Source organism: Rana temporaria, chromosome 1 (assembly GCF_905171775.1).
Source record: "Rana temporaria chromosome 1, aRanTem1.1, whole genome shotgun sequence".
Lineage (NCBI taxonomy): Eukaryota > Metazoa > Chordata > Amphibia > Anura > Ranidae > Rana > Rana temporaria.
The window spans coordinates 242794724-242814510 of NC_053489.1; the positions used below are offsets into that span (position 1 = coordinate 242794724).

Sequence of the window (19787 nt, forward strand, 5' to 3'; positions counted from 1 at the left end):
ATACATTTTATATTTTTAGGTGGAGCATTATTTGAATCATTAATTTTGGGTGGAGCAGTTTTTACTACTGAATATAATTAATATAATTAACATTTACAATTGCTGTTACTATTGATTTTGTTTGGCACAACATTTGCTTGAGTGTTTTGATTGTAGAGTATTGCTTATATTATTATTTTTAGGTGGAGCACTTGAGTATAGATCAGCATTTCACCACACACGTTTCCTTTGAACATTTTGTTGGATTATGATTTGGTGGTGAATTTTTTGCTATTTGTCACTTAGAGCAGTACAGCACCATATACACTACTTTTAACAGATTGATTTATGTGGGAACACATAGGGTTTATTCTGACTCCGTTGTTGTGAAGCGATTTATCCCTTGTGAGACCTCCTATGCTTGGCCTGTATTAGCCGATATAACCACTGAGGACAATCCTTATCAGATAGCTTGAACTCATCAATACCGATTCTATTCACAGAAGTTGCTTTAATCTAAACATCAAATGACAGGTTACAGCATATGAACAGGTTGTAGTATCGCATGGTCAAAAGATGATACTGTCTGACGCTTACTTATGCAGAATACATGTGCCCATGTTACATGTGGCCTGTAGCTTTTCTCCATTAGACAGGAAGTACAAACTCAGCAAGAAGGGTGGAGCTTTACACAGAAAGGAAGTGTGTCATAGATCACAAAAAACAAGATAATACAGCGCTAATAACTTGACCTGTGAAAAATATATGTGAAATGAATGGCCAATAATAATATGAGTGAACACAATAAGTGAATTGAGAATATAACATTCAAAATATCAGACCCATCCAAATTAATGAATGAGTGTAATAGAAAAAATAGTCCATAAAAAATCAGTGAATTGAGTCCAATTTAAGTGACCAACAGTATCTGCATGTGAAAAGATCCTCCACCGAAGATGAAGTAGAAAGACACCCAATATGTGGGAAATGAAATCTCCTTACCAGAGAAAAAGACCGGGCTTTCAACTGTCTCATAAGGTATGAGGATGTTTAAAGTCTTCCCTGAAAAGACTATTCCAGACACTGCTACTAACACCAGCATAAGAGCTCCAAGGGACAAGATCCTAATCAGATCTACTCCAGTTTAGCAATTGGCGTTGATGTATTCATAAAATAAAGAATGGTGGGAAACCACATAGTGCGTTACTGTGTAAAAATTGAATTTAATAAAAACAAGTGTGCACTTACAGCAAAGACTTGGTAAAATCGCATGTGGGATATGGCGTGGAGAGGATGGCGTTTCCTCGACCTTCTGTTTGCTTCGTACCTCCGTTCGTCACGTGTCTCTCCGTCTAACGTGATGACGTCACTACGGCTAAGCTCCTCCTACGCGTTTCGTCACAATACGGACGTCTACGGGGATAGGCTGCCTCGCTCCCCAGGCAGCCTATCCCCGTAGATGTCCGTATTGTGACGAAACGCGTAGGAGGAGCTTAGCCGTAGTGACGTCATCACGTTAGATGGAGAGACACGTGACGAACGGAGGTACAAAGCAAACGGAAGGTCGAGGAAACGCCATCCTCTCCACGCCATATCCCACATGCGATTTTACCAAGTCTTTGCTGTAAGTGCACACTTGTTTTTATTAAATTCAATTTTTACACAGTAACGCACTATGTGGTTTCCCACCATTCTTTATTTTATGAATACATCAACGCCAATTGCTAAACTGGAGTGGATCTGATTAGGATCTTGTCCCTTGGAGCTCTTATGCTGGTGTTAGTAGCAGTGTCTGGAATAGTCTTTTCAGGGAAGACTTTAAACATCCTCATACCTTATGAGACCGTTGAAAGCCCGGTCTTTTTCTCTGGTAAGGAGATTTCATTTCCCACATATTGGGTGTCTTTCTACTTCATCTTCGGTGGAGGATCTTTTCACATGCAGATACTGTTGGTCACTTAAATTGGACTCAATTCACTGATTTTTTTATGGACTATTTTTTCTATTACACTCATTCATTAATTTGGATGGGTCTGATATTTTGAATGTTATATTCTCAATTCACTTATTGTGTTCACTCATATTATTATTGGCCATTCATTTCACATATATTTTTCACAGGTCAAGTTATTAGCGCTGTATTATCTTGTTTTTTGTGCTCTTTTGTTTACTATGGTATTTAGTAATTAATACTGGCAGCTCTTTATTTCAATTTACACGGTTATTTAATTGATTTCACACGTTAGCGCAGTGTTTTTTCTGTTTACACAGAGAAATCCCTTTCCATACTGTGTCATAGATCAGACAAAGAAATAACGAATAGGTGCATTACCACAAAAGGTCACTAGATGGCAGCATGTAAACTAAACATAACATACCTAGAAAATGTTTGAGAGAAACAATATGTATATATAAAAAAAATACGCCCATTGGGCGGCACAGGGTTGCTTGCTAGCAGCTCATAAGGGAAGAATTCACAGGCAGCACATAAGTTCATTATTGGTCACTATTTAATTCATGCCACTATTTGGACTATGTTTCTGCCAATATCTAGGCTGCTATGTTTCACTGCTGAACATAAGCAAGTAAAAAAAGCCTTCTGTGTTTGTGAGAAGTGTTTATTACAGCCAGTGCCTGGGGAATGAAGTAAGGGATGTATCTACTAGTGCCACCCTAGCCGCTGAGTCTAAGAATTGTACTCTTGAAACAAGTGTGTGAGTACTTCCTGAAAAGAGGGGTTAACAGGACAGAGATTGAGAGTTTGAGAAGTTTTGGCCTGCAGCCACTATCTAGGCACAGGACAGTAACAGGTTAGGCTAAGAAGCTTGGAGAACCTTGGAACCTGTATGATAGGTGGTGCTGCTCATGATGACTGCATGCAAGGCAGCTTGGGTTACTGCCCACAAAGATAATGTACCTCCAGCAAGAGCATGCAGGAGATACATCATCAGTGGCTGCTCAGTGATGGAACAGGCAGAACATGGCAGTGATGGTAGATGGAACAACATCTTTGAGGATTGACTTGTCAGCGCTGGAGAAAGGTAGACTTAGTTGTAAATCTTTCATAATGTGCGAGGATGTTGTGAGTACTTGCATGCATGTAAAAGGCCATAAGTGGATTGTACCTTTTTTAACTTTATATTTTGTTCTTTATATTACTAGAGCTCATCCAATCACATAGCCCACTTGTGGAATGCAATTAATAATTTACCACCCACTGAGAGGCCCTTTGAACTACCAGTGTCTTCTAGATGGGTTACAGTTCGCGTGTTTGTATCATCCACATTTGATGATTTTCATTCAGAGAGAGAGGTGCTAGTAAAACAGGTACGTAATACGTTTTTTCACCAAAAAAAAAAAAAAATGTTTCTGAGAAATTGGTCTTTCACCTTCTCCTCTTAAAGGAGTATGCACCCTCCGAACTGCCAAATTTCATAATTTGTGGACCTGTTGAAAATAATTCCCCCAAAAAATGTAAATTTGGCTTGGGTGTATAGCTAGCTTTGAGTTTGCGTTATTCTAATTAAAATGTGATCTGCCCTCCCTGAATCTTAGTGAGAAAATCAAATTTAGCTTACTCTTTTATAACCTTTTCTTATAGTTTTGTGTGTAGCGCCCTGCTTCTGATGACCAGACGCTATGTTTAAATTTAGTGTATGTCTGAGCTGGTAGTTAGCTCAGACTTTGGGATGATTAAGGCTAAATCAGCCTCGTTTTCCAGCTATGGCTGTATTTGAAGGACTTCCAACTGTTGCCTGTAGATGGCGTTACCATCCCAGGCCAATGTTGGAATACAAGCAGGCCAGAGTGTATTGGGTGCTTTTCCCCGGGAATAGCCCAGTGGGGGTGGTCTCCCCGCTGGGCATGATGGGAAAAAGTACTTAAGGGGGCAGACGCCATATTTTGGGTCTTATTGCCTCGTGGCCCTCCTGGCTCAAGGTATGTAATGGTTGATTTTCAACCATGGGGCCACGTTGGCCTGAAGCTGCATCCCTGCCACGTCGGCCTAGTTGTGGTGACTGGGGCCTGCACTTTGGAGGTGATCCTGCGCTGTCTGTCCTAAGGGAGGAAGCCACTCAATGGAGGAAACCAGGGGAGGACCTGTCCTGGAGAGGACCAAGCGGAAGGCTGGTATCTCAGGGAAGGCCTGGTGACTTTATTGGAGGATGCACCGTAGCCTATGTTACCTTACAGTGTGCCGGGTCGGCTTAAAGGCTCTAAACTGTAAGGCTGGATATCCGAATACTAAATCCTGTGGCAGGGGATTATTGAACAGCTCATCTTTATTGCACTAAAGTCTGTGGCAGAGGCTGTTATTCTTTTCTTTTTTTTTTTTTTTGTCCGTGCATCATCCCGGCTGCTAGGCCGGTGAGAGGGGCCTATTCGGGTGAGCAATACCCACTCGGAGGAAAGTGGTGAGTGTGACTTTTCTTTGAAGCTTAAAAGCTCCCCAGTGATCTGCATTAAGTGCCTGAACTTTCCCTGACCCTCCATCTCTCTACCTGTGCAAGTTTGTGTGAAATAAAGTTTAACAAAAAGGATTTACAACTTGTGTGGACATTGAGGTTTCTATAGACTCTCATCCCCTAGACAACGAATGGTGAGGTAATGTGCAGGCCCAAATCTAAACCAGCAGCTCCTTCGGGGGTAGTGATACATGTATATGTAATCCTCTCTGTACTTACAAATTGTCAAGTGTATTTTGAAATACATGCTTACATTGCAAAGTGCGTTTTTTATGTACAAAGTGGTTTTCATTATCTTTCTCAGCTAAGTAAATTAAAGTAAAGTATTGCTGATCAGTTTATTACTGCATTTTTTCCCACTTCCTTTTAAATGAACCCAACAAAAATGTGAATTAACCATGCTGCTCTATTTTACTTATTGTAATCACAGATTTTCTTCCATTGCTAATACCACTGCAGGTATTCCCAGAGCTTAGGGAATGGTGTGAAGCCCGCAGTATGTGCCTTGTAGAATGTGACTTAAGATGGGGGATCCCTAAAGACACTCCCTCAGGAAACATTTTTGCTACTTGCCTGGGTGAACTGGATCGATGCCACCAGGACACATTTGGAAAGCCACTAATGGTGGTACTTTTAGGTGAACGGTAAATACTTTATTTTTTATTTATTTTCTATTTACAAAATTTTCACTTTGAATATCCTCAAACTACATCAAGGGGTTCATTTACTAAAGCACAGTTGCTCCAAAGTTTTTTTTTGTCAATGAAATATTTATTAAAGAAAAGAGAATGAGGTACAAAGTCCAGAAAGAGAGAAAAATAAATACACAAGTACAAAATAAACACAAGTACAGCAACTTGGTACATTAACAACGTTTTTTTAAATGAGGTAAACCTTCACTTTGCAAAGAATTACCAAAGACATGCAAGAAAAAATACAAAAACAGCAGTTGTGATTGCACATGATTGAATGATGGAAATCAGCAGAGCATCTGCTCATTTACTAAGTTTTGGTAGCAACTGCACTTTGCAAAGTCCATTTGCCTTTAGTAAATACCACCCACAAGTGTCTTAATAAACTGTTTCATAACTTGAGTATTATGGTATACATTATAGATCAACTGACAACCGTCCATGCCTTTTGCTCTCTTGGTCTGATTTGCAGCTGAGAATGCCAGCACAACTCTTTTTTTTTTTTTTTTTTTTTTTTTAATCCATAAAGATTTTATTAAGAGCAAAAAGGTATGGACAATGTTGCATATACAACTTCTACATCAACAAACATAACATGTCCTCACAAGAGGATTCACAGCAACGTGTTCACATGAGGGTGGAACGGTACAGATTAAGCAAGTGAGACAAGTATCATAAAACATTGACATATTCCATGTGAATTACCTCATTCACATATACTCCGTAGGGGAAGTGCGTAGTAAATCGATCTAGAGGCAATATTTCTACTTGCAGCTATTCAGTAGGTCTCTATGTCCTCCTAAGGACAACAGCTAACCCATAACCCTTGTCTACTTGTCTTACGTCCCTTATTCACTACGTGGATCCTCTCGGTATAGGTGGGATGGGTGTGGGGACCGACTCGAGGACACCCCGTTCGATCCCAACGTCCAACCCCCGCATACAGGCAAAAGAGAAGAGCGAAAAAATAAGAGAGAAGAGGGAGGGAAGAAGGGAAAAGACGAGAAGAAAAGAGAGAGAGAAAGAAGATAGAAGAGAGGAATAGAGAGAGAGAGAGAAGAAAGAAAGAGAAAAAAAAAAAAGAAAATATAAAAAAAAAAAAAGGGGGGGGGGGGGAGGGATGGAAGTGGACTCATCACAGGGGAGGGGAGGGGGAGCATATCACCGGACCCAATACTCTTTAGGAGGTAAGTGGGGAGGCCCACCACCCCCGCCGTCTACCTTACAGTGGAAGCTCCACATGTTAGCTATGTCACACATCAGTCGTCAGTTGAACATATCCTTCAGGATCTCAATTAAGGGCTTGGTACTCTGTTGAGTTCCGGAAATCGAACCACACAGTCCAGGTGGAAGTGAAGTCAGAAATTCTATCGTGTGCAGTGCTTATCAGCTCCTCCATCGATGCAATGTGGTCAATGCGTGCCATCCATTCCTTGATAGTGGGAGGTGTCGTGGCTCTCCAGTGCACAGGAACACACAGCCTGGCTGCATTGACCATATGTATTGCTACTGAGTTGCGATATCGCTTTTGGGCAATTTTTGAGAGATGAAGAAGGTATTGTGCTGGTGAAAACTCCAGGGGAAGCGTAGAGACCGCTGTCGTCACGTCATGCACCTTTTGCCAATATGGCTGAATCAGGGAACATTCCCACCAAATGTGGATGAAGGTACCTAAGGCCTGTCCACACCTCCAGCACCTATCTGTTACGGCTGGGGCAAACTTGTGTACAACATCCGGTGTCCTGTACCACCGCGTCCTAATCTTATATCCATTTTCCTGAATGCTCACACTTATTGAGCCTTTAAAGATAAACCAGTTGATCTTCTCCCATTCCTTCATCTCAATTGTTCTGCCCAGCCGGGTTTCCCAGAAGGCTTGTTCCACCTGCACAGACACAAAGGGCGCTTTGTACAAGGAGGCGTACAGCATCGAAATGATATGTCTCTGAGGTGACTTACTAGCGCACAGTGACTCAAGTACCGTGGGTGGTGTTGTAAAACCACCCCTGGTCCTTGGATCATCTAGAAAGTGTCTCAATTGTAGATACGCAAACATAGGAAATTTCTTTGTTAGGGATATCTTCTCAAGGTCTTTCAGAGATAGGAACCTATCTCCTGAAAAGAAATGTTTGGCCAACATATCAGTATGTGGCCATTCGGCCACCAGGTAGCCCTCATCTCGTCCCGGGACAAAATCTGGGTTACCCCTAAGAGGGGTCAGTCTACATTCTGTTTTTGATACTTCAAACTTATCACAAGCTTTCGTGAATGCCGATAAGGTTGCTCCAACCATTGGATGAGACAGGACGTCAGGCGTCCAATGCCTCTTGGAGATCCAAGGTGTTTTCTCGAGTTGGGCTCCCGTGATCTGATTTTCCAAACGTACCCAGTCCTTACAGCGCGTGTGTGTATTCGCTAATCCACTACACGTGTTAGGTGTGTAGCCCAATAGTATCGTTGCAAATCCGGGAGACCAATACCCCCCTCTACTTTGGGCAATACTAACTTCGCCCAGCTAATTCTGGGTGTTTTAGATCCCCACAGAAACTTCCTGCATATTCTTTTGTAGGTTGCGAAGAAGAAAGGCGGGAGTGCAATCGGGATCGTCTGCAGTTTATAGAGCATGCGGGGAAGTATCGTCATTTTCAAGATAGCAGCTCGCCCGAACCAGGAGATCACAGGTGACTCCCATTGTAACATATCCTGTTGTATAGCCTTCAGTTCAGGCAAAAAGTTCTTCTCATACAGGTCTGAAAGTTTACCTGGGAGCTGAATGCCCAGATAAGTTATATCATCAGATTTCCAGCGGAAAGGGAAATTCTCCTGGCAGCGGAGCACTAGCGATGGAGGCAGAGAGACATTTAGCGCAAACGATTTGGAATAATTAATTTTCAGGTGCGAGATGTATCGAAACTGTTTAAACACTTCTAGTAGATTAGGTAAGGCTATCAAGGGGGAGGAAAGGAAAAGCAAGATATCATCGGCAAAGGCCGCTAGCTTGTATTCCTTTTGGCGAATTTGAACTCCTGTTATATCAGGATGGGCCCGAATACAGCGAAGTAAGGGTTCCAGTGTGAGGATATACAGTATAGGAGAGAGGGGGCACCCCTGTCTGGTGCCGTTGTGGATGGAGAAGGCCTCTGACAGGTGGCCATTGACTCGGACCCTGGCTCGTGGGGTTGTGTAGAGCGCTTCAATAAGGGCCCTCAGTCTGGTCCCAAGACCAAGTGATTCCAGGGCCGAGTGCATATAGTCCCAGGCCACCCTGTCAAAGGCCTTCTCCGCATCCAGTGACAGAAAGAACCCCTCAGTTTTTGTGGAAGTAAGCCAATGATGTAAATGAATGGCCTTGATGGTGTTGTCCCTGGCCTCCCTGCCAGGGACAAAACCCACCTGATCAAGACCTACCCAAGCTGGAACATAAAAGGCCAACCTCGTCGCTAAGATTTTTGAGAAGATTTTTACGTCAACGTTTAGGAGCGAAATCGGCCTATAGTTCGCCACGTCTGAGGGATCCTTGCCCTCTTTCGGTATTACTGCAATATAGGCTTCCAACAAGGTGTTAGAATTAGCCAGCACAACTCTTAAAGAAAACAATGATGAACTCAGGGCTGGAACAAGGAAGGGGATAGGGGCAGAAAGTGCATGTGCCCTGGAAGCAGTTTTGATATGTGGGAGAGTGCACTGGAAGCTTAGGCTGCTCTGTTCTCCGGTGCCTCACTGCAGCACAACGTCTGTCAGAAGGAGCAGGGGCCTAAATGGCTTCTGAATGGAGGATTCTGCTCTTTGAAGCTGTTGAGAACACACCTCCATCTCGGTGCGGCACTGCTGGGGAGTGAGCGCAGATTGCTTTTATTCCTGCCTCGGTTATCATGTGACATATCAAATGACCCAAGAACGAGAGGCTGCCTTCACTCCCAGTGGGCCCTGCGCTGAGAAGGTTTCAACTGAGTGAATACACAGAGAGTGGGGGGACAACTTGGCTTTAGACCTCCCCTCTCCTCCTCCTTAGAACATCCAAAAGCCCCTTAACCTCCATCTCTTTTAGCCCTTTAGCACCCATAGATCCCCTTATTTCCATGCACCCCACAGAGCCCTGCTCCCTCCCCTTCTTCATCCCACTGATATACAGTACTGTGCAAAAGTTATAGGCAGTTGTGAAGAAATGCTGTAGAGTATGAATGCTTTCAGAAATATATATTTTATTTATTTTTATAAATTTAAGAAATTCGAAGTGAGCAAACAGAAGTCAAATCAATATTTGGGGTGACTACCCTTTAGCTTTAAACCAGTAAATTCCTACACCTGAACACTTTGTACACTTGCACAGTCAGGGATTTTGTAGGATTAAAGTCAGGTGTATGATTAACCAATCATACCAAGCAGGTGCTAATGATCATGATCAGAGATTATGACCCAAAATTCTCACCAGGCAGGTTGAGGGGCCCCAGGGAGTTTGTGTCATTGAGAGGAAACTGGCTTTGCAGTTTTCTCTGTATTTGGTTTGATAAAGTCAGTTTTGGGACCTGGAGATTTCAAAATGATCCAGGTGGAATGAAATCTCTAATTCTGGGTCCAAGTATTCAGAACCACTAGCACACTAATTGGTCAGGTGTGTGCTGGGTAGGGATGAGCCGAACATACCCGTGTTCGGTTCGCACCAGAACTTTTGAACGGACCGAGCGTTCGCGCGAACATTTAGAACCCCATTGAAGTCTATGGGACTCGAACGTTTGAATTTAAAAGTGCTAATTTTAAAGCCCAATATGCAAGTTATTGTTGGAAAACGTCTTTGAGAACCCGGGTCTTGCCCCAGGGAACATGTATCAATGGGAAAAAAACTTTTAAAAACTGTAGTTTTTTGTGGAGCAGCCATTTTAATGAAGCTTAAAGTGAAAAAAAAATGAAAAATTCCTTTAAATATCATACCTGCTGGGTGTCTATAGTGGTACGTGTTTAGAAATGTCCCTGCACAACATGAGATTACTATAAGAAAAAATAAATTTAATACTGCTTGCGGCTTTAATGTAATGTTTGGTCCCTGCCACCACTCCCCCCAGGTCATTACAAGACCCAGTGCCAATCCTGACCTCCCTGGGGCCCTAAGCAAAATGACCTGGCACATTAAAAATGAGAAGCAGAGGGCGCTGACGACAGTGACATGTCACATTAAAGAAAGTTTAGAAGCGGGGTGAGGGGGCGAAAATTACTTCTCACCAGGCGGGGCCTCTAGTAATTTGGGGGGCCCTTCGCAGCTTTGCGGGGCCCTAAGCGGCTTGCATAGTGAGCCTATAGGGAGGATCGGCCCTGACAAGACCCTTTGGCCCTATATACTTTGAACAGCAGTTCAAAGTTTTTGGGAAAGAAAAATTCTAGAAAAAAGGGGGGTTGCCATCCGGGGCCCCCTTTGAACAAATTCTGTGAAGAACTCCTGTTCTCTGAAGGCCTCCATTATTTCTGCAAGTCAAAATTAAGCAAAAAAAGCTAATGTCAGTCAAGCCTTAGCTTCCTCCCCATATCTAACCCACAAACTCATCCACTGATCATAAAGTCCAAAATCAAGTTTCGTATCGTTTTTCCAACGTTTTCTACTGACTGTGAACGACGTTCTCACTCACGCAATATCCCTTTATACACTGCGCATGTGAGAAGCTCCGCATGTTTCCCCGCACACAGGCAATACAACACGTTAGAGCACTGCAGCTAGCACAATCTACTGCCTGCCAAATAGGAATAGCTGATATAGCTAAGCTATACAGTGTATAGCTTGAATCTATCTATGGTCGCTGCTGACACCTCCTATTCAGGTGTCCGGCCCCTTTTCGGTCACCGGGCACCTGAATTACAACGGTGGATGTGTTTTTTGGAAGCACCTGATTAGAGCCATTGGCTCGACACCCTGTTCCAAATTATTATGCCAATGATATTTTTCTCATTTACCTAAATAATTGATGTAAACAACAGTCAGCATAATTCTCATGTTATCAACTATTAAGAGTACAATTCAAATTTTATTAAACAAACCTCCTAATGATAACAGTTTTTTTTACAATGCACTGTTCCAAATTATTAGGAACCGTAAGTTTTAAAACACTTTATAGGTTGTAAAGAACTGAAAATTGTTAATTTGTTGTGTTTGCAGCATACAGTATTTACTGAAATCAAAAGCTATTTCAATCAAACTTTGAACAACATTTTAACTTTTTAAACATTTTAACCTCTTGACCACCGCCCCATGTCCAAAAGACGTCCTGTTTTTAAAGATGGATATCTCGGTAACGGCAGCAGCTGCTGCCAAAACCGAGGTATCCATCTTTTCAGTGGGCAGTGGTGTACACGATAACGGCTGTCTCCACGGCGGATTCACCGCGAGATCGCCGTTATCGGTGGCGGGAGAGGGGCCCGCCACTCTCCCGCACCCTCCGCCGCTTACCGGAGCCGTCGGTAGCGGCGGAGGCGATCGGGACTATTCGGCAGCTGACTGGGGTTGCGAGTGAAGGAAAAATTTCCTTCACCCGTCCCCATAGCTCTGCTGGGCGGAAGTGACGTCAAAACGTCAGTCCCGCCCAGCGTCTTAAAGCAACATTTTTTTTTTTGTCAATTTTTTTTTTTTTTTTTTCCATTTTTGTCTAAATATAAGATCTGAGGTCTTTTTGACCCCAGATCTCATATTTAAGAGGACCTGTCATACTTTTTTCTATTACAAGGGATGTTTACACTCCTTGTAATAGGAATAAAAGTGATAATTTTTTTAATGGTACAGTGGCTGCATTTGATGGGCACAGTGAGGCTGCAATTGATGGGTGTTTTTCTTTTTTCAGAATTTGTGCCCCCCCACAAATTTTGAGCACCAGCCGCCACTGATGTAACATCTGTTTTTATCTATAATTTTCCAAGCAATATAAACCTTTTAAAAATTTTTATTTTTTTAAAGTTCTCCAAATACAATTTGGTTTATTCATTGTCTGATATAGATGCGTAACCAATCATATACAGTTCTGCAATGAATAAGTGATTATAGACTTGCTCTTAAATTGTAATGCATACTATTTCATAATCTACACTTTTGTTAAGAGCAAAATTATGATTGCTATGTTCCAACTGATTATATTTCCCTCACCTTTTGCCTATTTGCAGGTGTGAGACACAACAGGAAGTAAGAGGAAATCTCCCCAATGAAAACACAAACAATATTAAAACAATTCTTGTTCAGCAGAATGGGTAGAATAGGGAAGGGTTAGAACTTTGTTTAGGTCATCATTGCTGTTTGTTTCTCCATTGGGAAGAGTTACCCTCACTTCCTGAGCAAACGACAGGTGTCAGAATAGGAAAAAAATCCCCAGAGGGGACATTGAAAGTGACCACACAGTGGGTCTAACCATTTCCTAGCCCATCTAAAGAAAAATTAAAAATAAAAGTTTTGCCGGGAGTTGAAAAAAAACGTGACCCATGTTTGTAGACTTTTTTTTTCCCCTTTGCAACGTATGTCTCTTTTGCTTCAAGTTTACTGTTGCCCATTCTTCCCACTTTCAGAGCTGGCTGGATACCACAAGCGGCTGAAGTTCCCCAAGAGATTGTTGAAGAATATAACTGGGTCAATGGTGTGTCCGTAACAGGAACAGAGATCCTACATGGTGCTTACAGGAATGTTAATCCTAATGCTGCTTTTTGCTTGAGAGATCCATCTTTTCTGTCCCAGCTATCCTTACAGGATCTTCCACGATATCAGGACAAGGGTCATCATGATTTATTCATACAGTCACTCAAGGAACAAGTGTGTCATCGCTTTCCCAAAGAACAGATTCTGAAGTACAACTGCCAAGTGCTGGGCACTGATTTCACTACTGGAATAGAGAAGGTAAAAAAAAGTATATCAATCAAAGATATATCCAAAAAGAAGGAACATATGAAGGCATTAATGGGACTATTCTTTATTAATCAGTATTAACATCATACAAAACTTATCACAAGCTATGTAGATGACGTGAAGGCATAGGGAGTATACATGTATTACACAATTTGATCTAACTAATACAACAAACTAGAGAAGAGGTGAACTCGGATCCCTTAAAGAGGCAGAGGTTGATTTCGCTAAAGGCAAAAAGACTGCATTTTACGAAGTACAGCTGCACTCTCCAAGTGCAGTTGCTCCAGAGCTTATTAAATCACGTGCAAGGAAAATAAAAAACATTTTTTTGCTTGCACATAATTGGGTGATGGAAGTCAGTAGTGCTTCTGCTCATTTACTAAGCTCTAGAGCTACTGCCTATAGTAAATCAAACCCAAAGTGACACTATGGAGTTGATTTGCTAAAGGCAAATCCACTCTGCAGTACAAGTGAACTTGGAAGTGCAGTCGCTGTAGATCTGAGGGGAAGATCTGAAATGAGGGGAAGCGCGGCTCATTTTATCATCCAATCATGTGCAAGCAAAAATGCTGTTGTTTATTTTACTTGCATGTCCCCCTCAGATCTACAGCGACTGAACTTCCAAGTGCACTTGTAGTGCAGAGTGGATTTGCCTTTAGTAAATAACACCCTTTGTGCATTTATATAGATATGCAGTAATTAACTTCTAATCAATAAAAGTTCCTGGTAAAACATAGTAAAAAAAGTTCCTGGTAAAAAATCTAGTAACTTTGCTTTTGAAGTAGGATTCACTCAGTTTTAAGCTGCCAAATCTAGCTACCTTGTTCTAAATTACTTTATTATGTAACTGCCACATGCTTTGTATGTTTTGATGCATATCAGCAGCCCTTCTCAACCAGGAATTCATGAAACCCTAGGAAAGTTGATAAGGGTTCCTTGAGCAGTGGTACATTGATCTTCTGCCTGCACTGACCATCAGTGTAAGGCCTTGTACACACGACGGGACCTGTCCATTGAAAACGGTCCGCGGACCGTTTTCATCGGACATGTCCACTGGGATCATTTGGTCTGATGGCTGTACACACCATCAGACCAAATTTCCCGCGGACAGGATACGTGGTGACGTGGCCGCGCTGATGACGTGCGCGACCCTGCAAGGTCAATGCTTCCACGCATGCGTCGAATCACTTTGACGCATGCGAGGGCTTTCGGCCGAGCGGAGTCATACAGACGACCGAACATGTCCGACGGACAGGCTTCCAGCGGACATGTTTCTTAGCATGCTAAGAAACATTTGTCCGCTGGAAACCTGTCCGCTCGGCCGGGAATCCGGTCCGGTCGGCCGTACAGACGACCGAACATGTCCGCGGAAACTGGTCCGCGGACCAGTTTCAGCAAACATGTTCGGTCGTGTGTACGAGGCCTAAGGGGACAATTCTTAATTACCCACCTGAAGAGGCACTTCTCCAATAATTGTCAAGGTACAAATGACCTACACTAATAACCAATGTAAGGGACATATTTTTTCTGACCACTAGAATAGGAGGACACAACAACTGTCCCTCTGCATTTACTTTTCTGGTCATTGCTATTATTTTTGGTTTCATGATTATTGCCAAAATGTATTTTGTTGTGTAAAAATGAATGATCCACTTAAGTTGTAAAATATTATAGGTAAGCCATATTCTTCTTTTATTCAAACTTTTCTGCAACTTCATCATCACATAAATGTACCCTGTAGGTTAATTGTTTAGTAGGGGTTCCCTGAGACTCGGCACGTATTTCAATGGTTCTTTCTGGGTGAAACGTTTTAGAAAGGCTGCACTTCATGCCCTTGTTTTGCTCAGCACTACAGAGTTCTGTTATGATTTATAACAAATGCATGACATGTTGCTTCTAGCTATATTGTTGCCACCTGAAACAGACATTATGGGGGGGGGGGGGATTTACTAAAACTGGTGCACATAGAACCTGGTGTAGCTGTGCATAGTAACCAATCCGCTTCTAACTTTAGCTTGTTCAATTAGAATTTGACAATAAAACCTACTTGACGTGATTGTAGCCGTATTAGTGCAATTGTGAGAAAATTGAGTACTGTCCGTGATACTTTTTTTATTTGCACTAACATACAATTTTTCAGGACAAGCTTTTGCGGTGTTACCCCTTCTTCAAGGTCCAAGCAGTACTGCTTGGACCTTGAAGAAGGGGTAACACCCCGAAAGCATGTCCTGAAAAATTGTATGTTAGTGCAAATAAAAAAAGTATCACGGACAATAAAACCTAGAAGCCGATTGGTTACTATGCACAGCTGCACCAGATTCTATGTGCATCAGTTTTAGTAAATCTCCTCCCAAGTTCTCACATGCACTTTAGGCTTGTGTAGCCTTTTGATATCTACAGTCGTTTGGTGGCTTGGATATGGATAGATCCTGGATAGATCCTCTCATGTGTACGGGGCCCTAGATGTAGTGCACTATTTACAATGAAAACAGGATTTTATTATTTTTTATATCAAGTGGAAGAAAACAAATATGTTGTAAAATCCCTCTACCACATTGTATAGAAATTGTCCCAATATTTAATAAGCATAATAAAATTAAACATATTAACATAATAAACATGTTTTATTATTAAAATTGATATACAGAGACCAAAATCTTCCATAGATCACACTGATTCAGTTCATAATAGATTGAGCGTGTACTGGTTTAGAACATTATCCAGTCATTAGGGTATCTGCCCTATTGACAGATCTGCTTTCACTAGATGTCGTGATTACAAATTACGGTAGTTCTATTATTTTAAACCATTGTAATAATTTCCCTTAAAGAAAGCCTGTTATCCTTTTGTGAAAAGTATCATAAACTCTAATGAAAATATATTTTGGAGCCCCATCAACCCATGGCTTTAAAGACAGGAACAGGCACCTTAAAGTATGCAACATTTGTGTTATAGCTAAAAACAAAATAACAGGTAACCTTTAATTTGATGTGTGTTTATATGCAGGTGAGATTGGGCATTTATGATGAATTCTCATCCTGGATCCTGCAGTTTCTAAAGACAAGAATTCTTCAGACTTTCTCAGAACATATTACCACACAGGAAAAGCAACTTTCTTGGTACGTAGACCCATAGCAACAAACCTGCAAGCTGCTGCCAAGTATTTGGTGACTGCTTTGTAGCACACGACAGAGACCATTTATTCATACTATAATAACAAGCACCTGGTTTCAGGCTGGATGAACTACAACATGTAATTTGGAAGTGAATGCATTGCAGAAAACATTGAGTGCATTATTTCAGAGGTGATGAATCCTGGCAGTGCCATCTCAAAATGTAACTTTTACAATCAAATTTCCATACAATCTCACACAGCTGAAGTGTATTATAAGCAGATAATCATTATTATTGAACTTCCCACAATATAGTGTGACGTAATTATTGGAGTTGTGTTTTAAGGTTCTTGACTTACCGGTATACCCCCTTTGGTATCACCTTTCTTCCCACTTCTGTTTTGATTCACAAAGTATACCTGCTTGGGAGATAATCCAAAACTTTGGGGTTGATTTACGAATGGCAAATAGACTATACAAGTGCTGTTGCACTCTGCAATTGTAGTTGCTCCAGAGCTTAGTCAAGGAGGTGAAGCTTTGCAAAGAACATCCAATTACATGCAAGGAATTGTTTTTTAAAAAACAGAATTGTTTGTTTGCCTATGATTGAATGATGGAAGTCGGTAGAGCCTCCCCTCATTTACTAAGTGCAGCCTATTTGCCTTTAGTACAGCGGTCCTCAACCTTTTTGGTACCAGGGACCAGTTTCATATCAGCCAATTTGTCCAGGAACCAGGGGGTGGACTGGATTTTCAGGAAGTCTGTCCTTTGCCCCCATTCACACCACAACCCCCCTTTAGTGTCCACAGTCCCCCCTTTACTGTGCAGTTCCTCCATAAAGCAGTCCCCCAGTGTCCTCAGTTCCCTTTCACATCACCCCCCCCCTTACATTACAGTGCCCCTTTACAGGCCAGTCCCCATAACATTAATGTAACAGGAGCTGCACTGTAAAGGGACACAGTGATATAATGGGGGCTGCACTGTAAAGGGACACTGTGATGTAACAGTAAAGGGGACTGCACTGTAAAAGGGGTACTGTGATATAATGGGTACTGCACTGTAAAGGGCACTGTATTGATTGCAGTGTTCCTTTACAGTGCAGTCCCCTTTATATCACAGTGTCCCTTGCAATCACAGCCAACCTGTCATAGTACTTCTTGTAGTCATGCCCTCCTCTCCCCTTTTCTCTCTCACTGTCCCATCACAGTGCCCCATTTCAGTCTCTGCCTCCCCTGCACAGTCCTACCTGTGGCAGGGTAGAGGCAGTTTTTAGTCGTGTGTCTTCCCACTGGTCTCCCATCGCCATGGATGTCAACCTGTCAGCAAAGCAGGGTGCAGGAGGAGTTGCAGATCTGGACGGAGGGCGGGAGCTGGTAAAACTTATCATTTTAACAAGTGGGTAATTACCAGTACTGGTCCACGGCCTGGGGGTTGGGTACTCCTGCTTTAGTAAATTATACCCATTGTGTATGCATCTCCCATTGTTGGGGATGTATTGCCTGTCACTCATAGACTTTTATTAGGGTGAAAGGTTGAATACTTGCTTAACCTTTTCTCATCACTCTTTTTATAGTGGCTGTATTTACTGAATTGCATTATACAATGCTAACCTCAAAATAAAATATTTTTCAAAAAATAAAAAAGAACAAAATTGGGGCTTACTAAACAATCCCAAATCAAAATCTGCACTTGACTTTGGAATGTTTAAATAATGCATAATTTATAAAATAAAGTATTTTGCGATTGATGATATTGTATGTACCTGGATAGAAAACTAGTTGCAGAGCATGTCCACAGAATAGTGATTAATTACATATTTTCTGAATGGTCTACTGTAGAGTTGTGGGCAGTATGCCTCCTGGACTCCTTTCTGGGACCAAATCTGTTTAATCTTTTTTTTATAAACGATATAGAGTTTGAAATACATTGATAAATCTCAACTTTTACTAATGATAAAAAGCTAAGCAGGGCAATAACTTCACAACAAGATATAGTGAGGCCAGCAGATTATTATGTATTACAAAGGGCATTTACTCAAGAGATAAAATAATATAATTATTATTATTAATATAAATAATTCTACTACTTTACAAAACTTTGGATCGGCCACATCTTGAGTCAGACAGTTTTGGCCACCGATCCCTAGGAAGGATGTGCTTGAACTGGAGACAGTCCAGAGAAGGACAGGAAAACGAAAAAAGGGGCTGGAGGAGCTCGGTTATGAAGAACAACCACAAACATTAGTTAAACTAAAGCAAAGTTATTCTCCCTGGAGAAGAGATGGTCAAGAAGGAATTTGATCTCAATATACAACTCTGTAAATGAAATGGTGACTAGCATTGGGCAGAAACTATTTACCCATGGTCTCTAAAGAAAGGTCACACAATGAAGTTGGATGAGTAGTGGTTCATTCTTAAACTGTGTAAGGGGTTCTTTACTGTTAGGATGGGAAGGATGTGGAACTCCCTTCAGTTGGTGGTGTCGGCAGGAAGTGTAGATAAATTCGAAATACTTTAAATATGGTTCTTAGCAAATGCAATGTACAGGAATATGGAAAATGGAAGTCTCTCTCACACACACACACACCACAGTTGAACTGGATGCACTAGTGTCTATTTATACAACCTTACCAACTTTGTAACTATTGTAAGTTTTATTAAAGTCAAAGAAATGTATTTACAGTTGGTCATCAGTTACGAATTTTGAGACATTTGTGTCACACCTCAGCATACTTAATCATAAAGAAACATCATTATCAGGGGTCATTTGATTTAATAGTTACATCAACCAATTGGCGAATATTATTATACAGTATTTGTATGATGCCAACAGTTTACTATTGCATCTCTTAAATACTCATCTTAAAGACAGATAGCAATAGTGACTTTTATGCCCCGTACACACCATCACTTTATGTGATGAAAAAAAATGACGTTTTTAAAAACGTCACTTTAATTGACTGTGTGTGGGGAAAAACGTCGTTTTATGTCTTGTAAAAAACGACCAAAAAAAATTGAAGCATGCTTCAATTTTATGTGTCGTTTTTCAAAAGTGCACTTTTTACTTCACAGAAATTGACCGTGTGTAGCAAAAAACGTCGTTTTCTAAGACGTTTTTTCATCCACGCATGCCCAGAAGCTAGCTTCAATGGTAAAACGTGGTGGAACGTAACCTCACTTTGCAAGAACATTGTGAGAAAAACGATGGTGTGTAGGCAACTTCGTCTTTGAAAATTGAAGTTTCAAAAACGTCATTTTTTACTTCACAGAAAGTGTCGTTTTTTTTCATCACATAAAGTGATGGTGTGTATGCGGCATTAGCCTTTGCGGTCTGTTATTATAAGCCCTGATGAGTGGAAAATATTATGTGTGAATTAATTTTTATATGTATTTGCAGGCAGCAGACGGAGTTGGCACAGCACCAACTATTCCTTCAGCAGAAGCATCAGTTCTTCTTGGGGCGGGAGTTGGAGATACAGAACATCCTGGACTTCCTTTACATGGATCCAGCTAGCGCTCCGAATCCAAACACAAATAAAAATTCTAGTGCCGCTCTCCACTGGGTTATATCACAGCCTGGCATGGGCAAATCTTCTCTTCTAGCTGCCAGTATTGATAAAATACTGCAGGTGAGCTGCTGTGAAACCTTCTGTGTCTGTAAACTATATTTA

The 19787-nt window shown here is 41.5% G+C and overlaps 1 protein-coding gene across 1 annotated transcript in view; it reads left to right on the forward strand.

Moving 5' to 3' along the window:
* Positions 1-19787, forward strand: part of LOC120939781 (telomerase protein component 1-like) — a 48132-nt gene that overhangs the window by 8712 nt on the left and 19633 nt on the right. The window contains exons 2-6 of the mRNA XM_040352138.1: positions 3142-3306; positions 4905-5089; positions 12671-12995; positions 16011-16123; positions 19514-19745. Of these exons, the coding sequence (XP_040208072.1) occupies positions 3142-3306; positions 4905-5089; positions 12671-12995; positions 16011-16123; positions 19514-19745 (1020 nt within the window). The remainder of the gene's footprint in view (positions 1-3141; positions 3307-4904; positions 5090-12670; positions 12996-16010; positions 16124-19513; positions 19746-19787) is intronic.